Below are 11,584 nucleotides of genomic sequence, written 5' to 3' on the forward strand. Positions count from 1 at the left end.
TCGGGCTGGGCCTCCGGAGAACAACAACAGGACTGTGCTGTTTCTCTTGCCCATCTTTCCTTGTGGCTGCAGTGTCGCCGGTGTTGGACTGTGGTTACTGCCTCATTGGGGGCATGAAGATGACCAGATTAATCTGCAAAAACGTGGGCTTCAGCGTGGGCAAGTTCTGCATTATGCCTAAAAAGAGCTGGCCGCCGCCAAGCTTCAGAGTGAGTGCTCACAGATTGCTACCTGGAAAAAGAGCAAATCCATCAAAGGAAATAACCCCTGTGAGGGACTTGCTCGAGTGCACCTGTGACTGGAAACACACACACAGAGAACAGAATTTTATAACCTCTCTCTCCAGCTGCCATGGTCCAATGAGAATCAACATGTACAGAGACCAGCGCTGTAGTTCTTGTTACTCCCCTAATACCTGTGTGACCCTGGGCAGGTCCTGTCACCTCTCTTATCCTCCAAGGCCTGGCTCAAATGTCCCTGCATTCATTCATTCATTCATTCATTATAGTAGCAAATGTTTGAGTATAGCAGAGGTCACAGATTGGCAGCTCTTTGGCTGAATTTTGTGGGTATATTTATTTGGCACAGGGCTTAAAAACATTTTTTGAGCCACCATTTAAAAATAGAGAGATTTCGGACTTCCCTGGTGGCCCAGTGGCTAAGACTTCACGCTCCCGGTGCGGGGGGGCCGGGTTCAATCCCTGGTCAGGGAACGAGATCCCACGTGCTGCAACTAAGACCCAGCGCAGCCAACCAACCAACCAACCAACCAACCAAATAAATAAATAAATATTTTTTAAAAAATAGACTTCGTATAAAAATGTGCACTTCCAGTCTCTCTGAAACATTGGGAGATGTGCAGCCCTGGGCCAGGATCCACTGTGGCCTGTCAGCTGGAGTTGAGAAGCAGGGGGTGTGCACATCCCCTCCTGTTTGCCCAGCTCTGCCCTCCCCGCCCCAGGGCAGCCGAGTGCTGACACCACTGATGGTCCTGCTCACTCACAGTGTTACCTGACTCAGCGTAGAGATATTTTGCTGTACCTGTGTCTCCCGAAACAAGCGACAGATCCAGAGGACCACATGTTCCCAGACACACATTTCACTCATTTCTGTTACCTGCCAGGGTCCTGGAGGCGTGGGTTTGTGTCCCTGGCATGCTAAGTGGCTTCCTGTTGTGGGCACCTGGGCTGCAGCTCTGCTGACAAGATGGCAGCTTCCCTTGACTCAGGTGCTCATGGCCAGGGGTGGGTTGAGGATGGAGGCCGACACAGAAGCCGGCACCAACCACACAGGCTGCTGTAGTCGGGAAAGGACTGTGCTTTGGGAGCCCACCTCCTGCTTTGCGTCTGAAACACTTGTCAGTGGCCTCGTACCTCCTACCCGCGGGCAGCTCTTCGTGGACGCTCTGTCTTGTACTCATCTTTAACCACCAGAACCCCATCTAGTGCCTGGTGCAGGTTGAGTAAGTGCTTGCTGAATGGATGAGCCTCCGTTTCTTCATGAACAGGAGACTGGATGATCCATTAAGACCCTTCAAATCACAAAATGGATGTTTGGAGGAGGGAAGTGTGTCATCTGAGCACGATGTTTCTTCCACACTGTTGGGTCATCTTCTGCTTTTCTTTAAGGCTGTTGCAACCATCGGCTTTGTTGAGCAGCCCCCCTTTGGGATCCTGCCGTCAGTGTTTGAGCTGGCTCCGGGGCAGGCCGTATTCATGCAGGTAGGTGATGAGACGCTAGCTTGTATTTCTTTATGATTGGTTCGCTGTTTCCTCAACTGCTCGCTTGATTTCATTTGCCTCTCTGGTTTTTTGGGGCTTTTGGGGGGTTTTTTTGGCTGCCCCACACAGCTTGTGGGATCTTTAGTTCCCGGACTAGGGGTTGAACCTGGGCCACCGCAGTGAAAGCACTGAGTCCTAACCACTGGACCGCCAGGGAATTCCCGCCTCTGTGTTTTCATGACCCAGATATCCACTCCCAGGTCCCAGCCTTGGTGGCTTCTGTGTAGGAGCATGCTATTGCATTCTGTGGGGTGATGTCATTTGACTCTCCTATGACCTCCCTCACAGAGCAAGTGCAGAAAGCCCTAGCAATGCCACCACGATCCCTGAGTTTTGCTTGTCCACCCGTGAGCCTGCGGGTCACCTCTACTAACATCTGAGCTGCCTCCAGGATCTCCCCTCAGTCCTTCAGTCCATCTTGGACCATCCCACCCCCTAAATCTGGTAGCTTTGTTCTCCTTCCTGTTTTATCCTCAGTTATATGGTCAACAAGGCCCGCCTTCCTTAGGCCTCATCCTGAACCTCTGCAGAAGCTCCCAGAGTCTGACCTCCGGGATGTGGGCTCCTCCTTTCCTAACTGGCCCCTTTCCGGGGTCCCTTGGGCCTGTCACACCTGCTCACTGGTCCCCAGAAGAGGCTGCGAGACATGGTGATGTCTTCCTGCCCCTGTCACCCCACCCTCTGCTCCAGGAGTCTGACTCTGTGCTGTCCCATGGCTGGGTGTGGGGCTGCCACAAGCGAGCATGGCCTTCCTCACTTGCCTGTTGAAGGACACACCGACATTAAAGAGTAAAAGCTATCTGGGTTCTGGGGAGGGGGATTTGGCCTACATCAGGTCATCAGGTAGTGAGAGCCAAGAGCCATAGGTTCTCAAACTCAGCTGCACATGGCCGTCCCCTGAGAAACTTGCAAACACGCTGACATCTGGGCCCCAGCCCTGAGGTTTTGAGTTAATTGGTCTGGGGTGTGGCCTGGGCATAGGATTTTTCAAGCTCCCCAGGTGATTCTGTGTGTGCAGCGAAGTTTGAGGACCGCTGCCATAAGCTTCTTTGCCAAGATGTAAAGGAAGGCTTCCTTTATCAGTTCCTTTCCAGTTTCAAGGGTCTGATGGGGTCTTGTTTGGGAGTGATGCTGTCTTGTTCATGTCCGTGATGATCTGATCCTGATAAGAACCTGGCTTTTGGAGCCGGGACGAGGCCAGTTCAGGAGCACAATAGGGATTATCCATCCTCCTCTGTTGCCGAGGGGTGAGCCAGGTCCTCTTGGCATAGCCCAGGATTTGTCAGAGCCTTGTGGTGGCTTTAAGGAATTGGGGCTTGTCACCCCTGCCCAGGCCATGATGTCCCCCTCATCCCATCCTCCTATGATCCCCAAGGAAAAGAAGAGGGTAGCAGCAGCAGTCTTTGGGGAGCAGTGGGGAAGTCAGGGCGAGGTTTTCCCCTTTGCATTCCTTATGTAAATTTTGTTTACTGATTGGGATTTTGTTTGTTTTAAAATTTATTCGTATTTCCAAATAAATAGATTCGCATGATTAAAAATTCAAAAGATGCAAATAGATGCACAGTGAAATGCTCCCTCTCCCCCCAGTTCCTCAGCCACCCAGAGGCCACAGCCTTACCAGGTTAGAGTGCCCTCCCAGAGATATGTGATGCCTACCTAAGCAACTGCACATGGTTTTTTCTTTCCTTTGTTTCCATTTTTCCTTCACACAAATAGTTGCCCGCTCTGTGCTCTGTTCTGCACCATGTATTTTCCACTTACCGGTTCATAGTTTTTACAGCTGCATGGTAATTCCACTCACCTATGAACCATAATTTAGGTCAACTGTCCCCTGCATGGAGATTATTTCTGATCTCTGGCCATCTCAGGGAATAGCTTATACGTACATCACTCTGTCCTACCAGAAGGATATAGTTCTTGACGTGCATTTGCTGACTCAGGGTCTCTGCTCTCGTAATTGTGATACACGTCGCCAGAATCCCCACCATGTGGATTGTATCAATTTGTACTTCCATCCACAGTATGTGAGGGTGCCTATTTTAATTCTCATACCTTTGCCAATACAATGGGTTATCAAACTTAAAAAAAAAACCTGTTATCATGGACATTTTAAAACATATACAAAAATAATCTGAAAAAAAATAGATATACATCTATGTGTATAACTGAATGACTTTGCTGAATACCTGAAACTAACATAACATTGTAAGTCAACTATACTTCAATTTAAAAAAAAAAAAAAAGAAAGGTCAGAAGTCCAACTGGCCAAGCAAAAACAAAAACAAAAAAACCCCAAAACAAACCTATATGCAAAAATAGAATAGTTGAACGATCACCCATGTACTCATGACACAGCTTCAACATTTATCAACTCTTGGCCAACCTTATTTCCTTTGTGCCCCTCCGTCTCTTCCCACCAAGCCCTGCCCTGCCCCTCTAGATTATTTTGAAGAAAATTAACGTAACCTATCACTGTGCTTATGACCGCTAACTTTCTGCTCTTTGCCAGTAGGAGGCATGAAAAACTGTTCTTCTGGGTGGTTTGCATTTCCACTTCTTTTATCATGAATGAGGTTGAACATGTTATTTAAGAGCCATTTGTATTTCAGTCTCTATGAATTCTCTCTTCATAGCCTTTCAACACTCTCCCCAAATTAGCTGGTGGAGCCTGGGCTGAACCCCTAGCCTTAGGGAAGGGGCCGGGAGGGGAGGGAGAAGTGGAGACCGGAGGGAAGGGGGTGCAGCTGAGAAGAAGAGGGCGAGGGGGTAGAAGCCCCTTCACGGGAGACAGCGGGACAGCCCTTCTTTCCCCAGGTCCTGTTCCTCCCAACCAGCCTGGGAAAGGCAGAGCAGACCTTCATCATCGTGTGTGACAACTGCCAGATAAAGGAGCTGGTGACCACAGGTGGGCTTGGGTGCGCTCCAAGGGGTGGCCCAGCTGCGCCCGGTCCCCCTTGGGGGTGGGCACACTCAGGGGATGCTGCAGCCTCCAGGGCTCTGGTTTGGGGCCTCTAGCTCTGGTCAGACCTTAGAGACCCAAGCCAGCGTGGGCTTCGGAACTGTCCCAAGGGGCCGTCTAGTGCGAGAGGGATGGAAACCTGGGGGGCAGTCTTTTATCGAGTCACTTTGAAACTCACCGTGATCTCCTTTGGGGGACTGCCAGTGACTCACACAGAAACGACCAGGGCACCTGTAGGTTCCTGTACAGGTAGAAGGGGCATCCTGCTGAATTTCCTTAAGGTGCCCTGATCCTTCCTTCCATCCGTCTGTCTACCATCCACCCAGTTTCACTCACCAGGTATTAATTGAATGCCTGCTACATGCTATGTTATCAGAATCACCTTCTTTTGGTCTGAGGTGACGTGGGGACATGAACCTGTGTGCTGTTGGCTCCCTGTCCCCCTGTGTGCACTTCCCGGGGTCACGATCACGGCCGGTTGCATGTGGATGGTGGCCTGGGTCCTGTGACAGCCTTCGGCCACAGAGTCCTGGTTTCAGCCCTAGTGAAACTTCACTACTGTACTTTGTCAGGAATCGGGCAGCTGGTGGCTCTGGATCTGATCTATGTTTCTGGTGAAAAAAGTCAGCCGGAGCCCGGAGAGCTCACAGACTTAACAGCCCAGCACTTCATACGCTTTGAGCCTGAAAACCTTCAGTCCACGGCCAGCAAACTGCTGATTATTAGAAACGCCACGTGAGTGACGCCTGTGAGGGACCCCAGCACACACCCTCCCTCCTTCCTCACCTGGCCTGAGGTCCCAGTGAGGCTGGTGGTTCCTTCCAGAGGCCAGGGGGGAATCTGGGCACAGGATGGAAGGATCCAGATTTGCACTGTCCATCATGGTAGCCAGTTGCCACATGTGACTATTTAAATGGAAATCAATTAAAATGAAGTAAAAGTAAAAACTCACTTCCTCAGTGACACCAGCCACATTTTAAGTACTCAGTAGCCACACGGGTAGCTGGTGGCTATCATATTAGAGCCGATTTATGCGATGTCATATTGGACAGTGTTGCTGTATATCCTTTGGCGCATCCTTAACCAGGAATAGTTTTCCAGAGAGGTCCTGCCCAGCCCATGAGGGGAAGCCACCCAAGTCCCAGCGTCAGACAGATGATGGCCTGTGTGTTCAGCTCTCACTGCCATTTATTCCCTGACCATCCTCTGAGCTCCGTCATTACACCAAGACAGACTTTGGGGAGCCTCCCGGCCATGCTGCCCAAGTGACGCAGGCCTTACACAGGCTCTGTCGCCTGGCAGGATGAGTAGCTCTCACCTGCCGTCCCCCTCACCGACACCTGCTGTCAGCAGCACGCCTGGAGTCCTACCCCTTCCACCACCAGGGAGTTGTCACCGCTCCTGTTGGCAGCCAGTGGGCACATATCTTTCTGGCCAGAGCAGTAGTCCTGGGAGGCCATAGCTGGAGAGGCAGAGGGTGGGGTCGATGTGGTGAAAACTCACGCGGTAGAAGATAAGGCAGAAAAATTTCCTGATATCTGGGGCGGGGGGTTGCCTGATGGTTAGAGCATGATTCCCCGGAGTCACTGTGGCTCCAGCCTCCAGCTGCTGTGCGGGGCTGTGCTGGGAGGTCTCCAGACTCCCTGCCTCCCATGCTGTCCCTTGCCCAGGGGCCCCCAGGCTCCTGCATGGGAAGGGCCTGAAGGCTGACCTGGCCACGTCCTGCTCCTGGGTCGTTTCCTGCTCACTCCGGGAGCAGGGCCAGGCCAGGCCGGGGGTGGGGGGAGCTGATTCTGGCAGAAGTGGGACATGGCCTTGGGCCCACTGCCTACTGTCAAGGTCGTCCCCACAGGCACGTGGAGCTGGCCTTCCGCTGGCAGATCGTGAAGCCCAACCTGAGGCCCCTAATGCCTGGAGAAACCTACAGCCCAGACAGCATCAAGTCCCACCCCGACAGGGAGACGGCCTTCTCCATCGCCCCCGACATGGGCGCTCTCAAGCCCCACACGGACCATGAGTTCCTCTTGAGCTTCTCTCCTCGAGAGGTTCGAGTGCGGCCATCTTGGTGGTCACACATGATTGGGTCACGATGTTTTCACCCTCTGTCCCTGTTCTTTGGTGACACTGAAGCCACGGCCGACGCTGCTGAGATCCCTAGCCTCCTGCCGAGGCTGGCGCTTAGCTAAGAGCGGGGCCAGTGGCCGGGTTTGGTGTCCAGCTCGTTTTGCCTGGTCCCGACGCTGCACGCCCCACCTGCAGCCAGGGCCTGGGCTCGTTTCCTCGGCCCTGCTGTCTTCCGTGTCTCTACTACATCAAAGGTGTTACCATTCCTGCCCAGCCCACAGAAGCCCCCAGAAAGAGGGAGGTGGGGCTCCCCAGAGTGAGGCTCACACGGCCCCCACTTTCCAACACCAAGCCCTGTGTGTCCCGGGCGAGGGGGGAGTGTGAGGGGGATGCCCAGGGACCCTTGCTGGTAAGAGAGCAGGCCTGCCTCTCAGCACGCAGCCATCTCACGGCCTCTCCCGGGAGGGTGTGGTGCTTCAGGCACACTGAGGGCACTGCCAAGCGAAGCAGCGCTGTGTCTCGTGATAGACACCTCTGGGGGCCAGGCCACCGGGAGGAGGGATGCCTGGCGTGGCTCCAGCCTGCCCTGGGGCAGGCTTTTGTCTTCAGGGTGCTGCGTTTGCCTTGCAGCCCAGGGATTTTCACAGCGTGCTCCAGATGGTGCTAGAGGAAGTCCCAGAGCCCATGAGGTAAGCGGGAACCGGGCCCCTGGCTGAGGGGTACGCAGTTGGGCATGCTGGGATGGAGTGAAGGAGCCCCTGACCCCCGGCAGGCTTTGGTGTGTGGGAGCGCCTTGCCTTGCCCTGGCACCCAGGCCTGGAGCGGGCTCCGCAAGCAGGGAACAGCTCTCTGGACTCACTATCCTGGAACCTTGGAGCTGTGCCCCAGGCTCACGGTTACCGCCGGGCCTCTAGGCTGGTGGCCCCTGGGTGGTGGCAACTAGTGAGGGGAGGTTTTGTCCCAAGACGTCACCTCTGGCAGTGCTTCCCTGAGCAAGCTGTCGGTGGGGGGCCTCCAGTCAGCTGGTGTGGAGATCCTGGCCGACGCTGCTGCAGCGTGGTCCCTGGAGGTGCAGGGAGGGACCCCCGCCCCAGGCCTGTGGTTGAGCTGCTGTCCCAGCCACAGGCATTCATCTGTTTCAGGGCATTGCTGACGCCTCTGATTTCAGGGGGCTTGGGAGCTGTGGGCAGGGGGCGCTTTCTTTTCACAAGACAGAGATAGGGGACACGATGGCTCCTAGCTCATGGTGGCTCTCTGTCCAGCTTGCACCTGGAAAACCCGAAGGATCCCTCATACTCTGTGGATGACGTGATTGTCCTGGAAATCGAGGTGAAAGGCTCAGTGGAACCTTTCCAGGTTCTCTTAGAACCATATGCCCTCATCATCCCCGGGGAGAACTACGTTGGGATGAATGTGAAGAAGGATTTCAAGGTAGGTGGTTGTCCCTCCCCAGCCTAGGCTGCCCGAGATGGTGCTGAACTCGGGCACGAGCAGGGGGAGGAAGCAGCTGGCGGGGCCAGCAGTGGTGGCCACTGCAGAGAAGCTGAGGCTCTTCCCAGAGCCCCGGAACCCACTTGGTTTGAACAGATGCTGGGCCGGGCACGTCTGTCATTTGTCAGCTTCCCAGCATCCTCCAAACGACAGGACTGTGGCACCCGTTCCTGGGTTTAGGGATCTTTGACCGGCTGTGGCACCCACAAACCCTGCAGCGTGCCTTGGTGCCATCGGGTGGCCGGGATTTAGCTGGGAAGGTGTCGAGAGGACCTCTTGTGAGCCCACAATCCCGCAGTCCTTTAGCAAGTACAGATCTGACGGGGAGCCCGGCTCGGAGTGTGTCTTTCAGATGTGGAACAACAGCAGATCTGCCATCAGGTACACGTGGGGGAAGATCAGCGACTGCCACATCGTTGAAGTGGAGCCCTGCACGGGGACCATCGGTACTGCAGGGGCCGAGGTGGGGGCTGGCTGGGGAAGGAGAGCTGGAGGTGAAAGGGGCCTGTGCAGGGGTCCATGGCCCCCTGATCAGCTCCAGCCGCAGCCTGGCCCTGTGGTGGGTAAGGAGTACGCCAAGGCCAGGTATCTGAGCCCGGCCACAGAGGGGACCTGCCCCTGCTTCCTTTCTCCACGGCTCACCTTTCCTCTCCCTCTCTCAGAGCCCAGCGAGGTGGAGGATTTTCAGTTGAACTTTACCGGGGGTGTCCCCGGCCCGACGAGCCAGAGCCTGCTGTGTGAAATCAAAGACTCCCCCTCACCGGTGGTCTTACACGTCGAGGCGGCCTTTAAGGTGCCTCTGGTGGGGCTGGGTGGCTGGGCGGGCTGGACGGGGAGCTGGGGTAGGGCACAGAGCCCACGGTCCGGGTGGCCCGGTGACCGGCCCCTCTGGGTGCCTCAGGGGCCTGCCCTCGTCATCGACGTCTCAGCCCTTCAGTTTGGTTTGCTGCGCCTGGGGCAGAGAGCCACAAACTCCATCCAGATCCGGAACGTCAGCCAGCTCCCGGCCACGTGGTCCATGGAGGAGAGCAGGGTCTGCCTGCAAGAAAGGCAAGAGAGCGTAAGTCCTGCGATGCTGGCTCGTGGTGCCACCCCTCACCCCCACCCCCGACCCCCAGCCGTGGAACTGTTGCTGGTGCCTTCAGAGCGTGGAGGCTGGAGAGGAAACGCCTGCCTGGTGACCTTTGCCTCGCAGAGCCCCCCATCCCCTGTCTCTAGGCAGTCGGGGTCCTTTCTACAGCAGAACTTAACCCCGAACTGGATTTTCCTGTTCCTTTCAGAGCAGCCAGAGTCAGGAAGAAAACAGGCAGCTGAGTTGGGCGGGAAGCTTCCAAAGGGCCCCCGGGGAGGGGCAGGCCGCGGGGCTCCCTGCAGAGGTTCCCAGCCTGCTTGCAGTTTTGAGTACCTGCCACCAGGTGGTGAGCTTGCCATATTTTTGGCTGTGTTGGGTCTTCGTTGCTGCGCGCTGGGCTTTCTCTAGTTGCTGCGAGCGGGGGCCACCTCTTCGTAGCGGTATGCGGACTTCACATTGCGAATGCATTGCGGTGGCTTCTCTTGTTGCAGAGCATGGGCTCTAGGCATGTGGGCTTCAGTAGTTGTGGCACATGGGCTCAGAAGTTGTGACACGCGGGCTCAGTAGTTGTGGCACGTGGGCTCTAGAGCGCAGGCTCAGTAGTTGTGGTGCTCGGGTTTAGTTGCTCTGCAGGGATCGAACCCGTGTCCCCTGCATTGACAAGTAGATTCTTAACCACTGTGCCATCAGGGAAGCCCATGGCATCATGTTTAAATACCATGTTTGGGGAATTCTCTGGTGGTCCAGTGGTTAGGAATCAGGTGCTTTCACTGCCGGGGCCTGGGTTTGATCCCTGGTCAGGGAACTAGGATCCCGCAAGCTGCGTGGCACAGCCCTCCCCCCCCCGCAAATATATATATATATTCAATCTTTTTTTTCTAATTTTTATTTATTTATTTATGGTTGTATTGTGTCTTTGTTTCTGTGCGAGGGCTTTCTCTAGTTGCGGCAAGCAGGGGCCACTCTTCATCGTGATGCGCGGCCTCTCTTGTTGCGGAGCACAGGCTCTAGACGCGCAGGCTCAGTAATTGTGGCTCATGGGCCCAGTTGCTCCGTGGCATGTGGGATCTTCCCAGACCAGGGCTCGAACCCGTGTCCCCTGCATTGGCAGGCAGATTCCCAACAACTGCGCCACCAGGGAAGCCCTATGTTCAATCTTGAACAAGCCCAAGCCACACCAGCAGGCAGCTAGCTATAAACCACTGGCTCACCATGCCCACCCTTCCCACGTGGTGACTGTAGCTCCATCGGAGCAGCTGCTGCACGTGCGAGACTCTGGCCAGGTCTGTCTGGTGAAAGCATCCTCCCTCCCCAGGTCCCCCATCCTGCTGCCCTCTTCTCCTGTTGGTCAGAGGGCCGCACACTTTTCCTTCCACATTCAGGAGCTGAGGAAAGAGAGTCACAGCCACACATACATCTTATTTGCCAATGCACCTGCCCTTCTCCAGGACTTTTCCTTTCCAGTTGAAAGCCATTCTCCTTTACCTGGCGGCCTCGCTTCTCCACTAGGCACCCTGAAACTTAGAAGTTATGACAGTTTGCATCGAATTGGCCAACACCATTGCCAAGAAACATTGCCATGTGGTCTGTTCCACAGGCTTGGAGTTAGCACTGGCCCCCCCAGGGCTCACTGGTCACGCTGCTTGGACCATGGAACCACAGAGGCTGGTGCTGGGACTGCGGGCAGGGTGCTCAGTAACCTTTTCTTCAAATGAAACCTTCAACAGAAGCCCAAGATCTAGAATAGAGTATGACTGTTCTTGGCTCCCAGAGGCCCCCTCGTCAAGCATCCCTGCCCCACCCTGCCACTCCCCACATCCCACTTCCCTGCTCTAGGACTTCTGAGCAACCCCTGGGATTTCCCAGAGTGAAGTTGGAAACTTATGGACCTCAGCCAACCTTGTCACTTGATAGAGGAGAAACAGGGAGGGACAGGGGCCTCCCTGGGGCCACACAACTAATAGGTGGCAGAATCGTATCAGATCCAAGTTCTCTGATTCCCAGTCTGTGTTTTTCTCCCATTGTGAAGAATAACTACATTTTACAGTTGAAGTAATTGTCAGTGTCACAGTACATTAAGATTTATGTCGTAATCGAAGCTGGTAGCAGTCCTGTCTCTACAGTTCGCGGCGCTGTGTTCTTGTGAGCGCTCAAAAATAATGTTGAGATTTGGGGTTTGTAGATGTCCCCAGGCCAGGGGACCCAGAAACCCAAGCC

General features: G+C 54.8%; 1 protein-coding gene across 6 annotated transcripts in view; it reads left to right on the top strand.

Moving 5' to 3' along the window:
* The window catches only part of DLEC1 (DLEC1 cilia and flagella associated protein), a 103,656-nt gene that overhangs the window by 67,657 nt on the left and 24,415 nt on the right, over positions 1 to 11,584 (top strand). For all 6 annotated transcript variants that reach the window (XM_024756255.1, XM_024756242.1, XM_024756224.1 and 3 more), the window contains 10 exons: positions 73 to 209; positions 1,629 to 1,721; positions 4,596 to 4,686; positions 5,313 to 5,475; positions 6,593 to 6,785; positions 7,435 to 7,493; positions 8,067 to 8,235; positions 8,648 to 8,741; positions 8,958 to 9,088; positions 9,197 to 9,355. In XM_024756255.1, coding sequence (XP_024612023.1) covers positions 73 to 209; positions 1,629 to 1,721; positions 4,596 to 4,686; positions 5,313 to 5,475; positions 6,593 to 6,785; positions 7,435 to 7,493; positions 8,067 to 8,235; positions 8,648 to 8,741; positions 8,958 to 9,088; positions 9,197 to 9,355 — 1,289 coding nt within the window. The remainder of the gene's footprint in view (positions 1 to 72; positions 210 to 1,628; positions 1,722 to 4,595; positions 4,687 to 5,312; positions 5,476 to 6,592; positions 6,786 to 7,434; positions 7,494 to 8,066; positions 8,236 to 8,647; positions 8,742 to 8,957; positions 9,089 to 9,196; positions 9,356 to 11,584) is intronic.

The sequence above is a fragment of the Neophocaena asiaeorientalis genome, unplaced genomic scaffold (assembly GCF_003031525.2).
Source record: "Neophocaena asiaeorientalis asiaeorientalis breed wild unplaced genomic scaffold, Neophocaena_asiaeorientalis_V1.1 scaffold265, whole genome shotgun sequence".
Taxonomy (NCBI): Eukaryota; Metazoa; Chordata; class Mammalia; order Artiodactyla; family Phocoenidae; genus Neophocaena; species Neophocaena asiaeorientalis.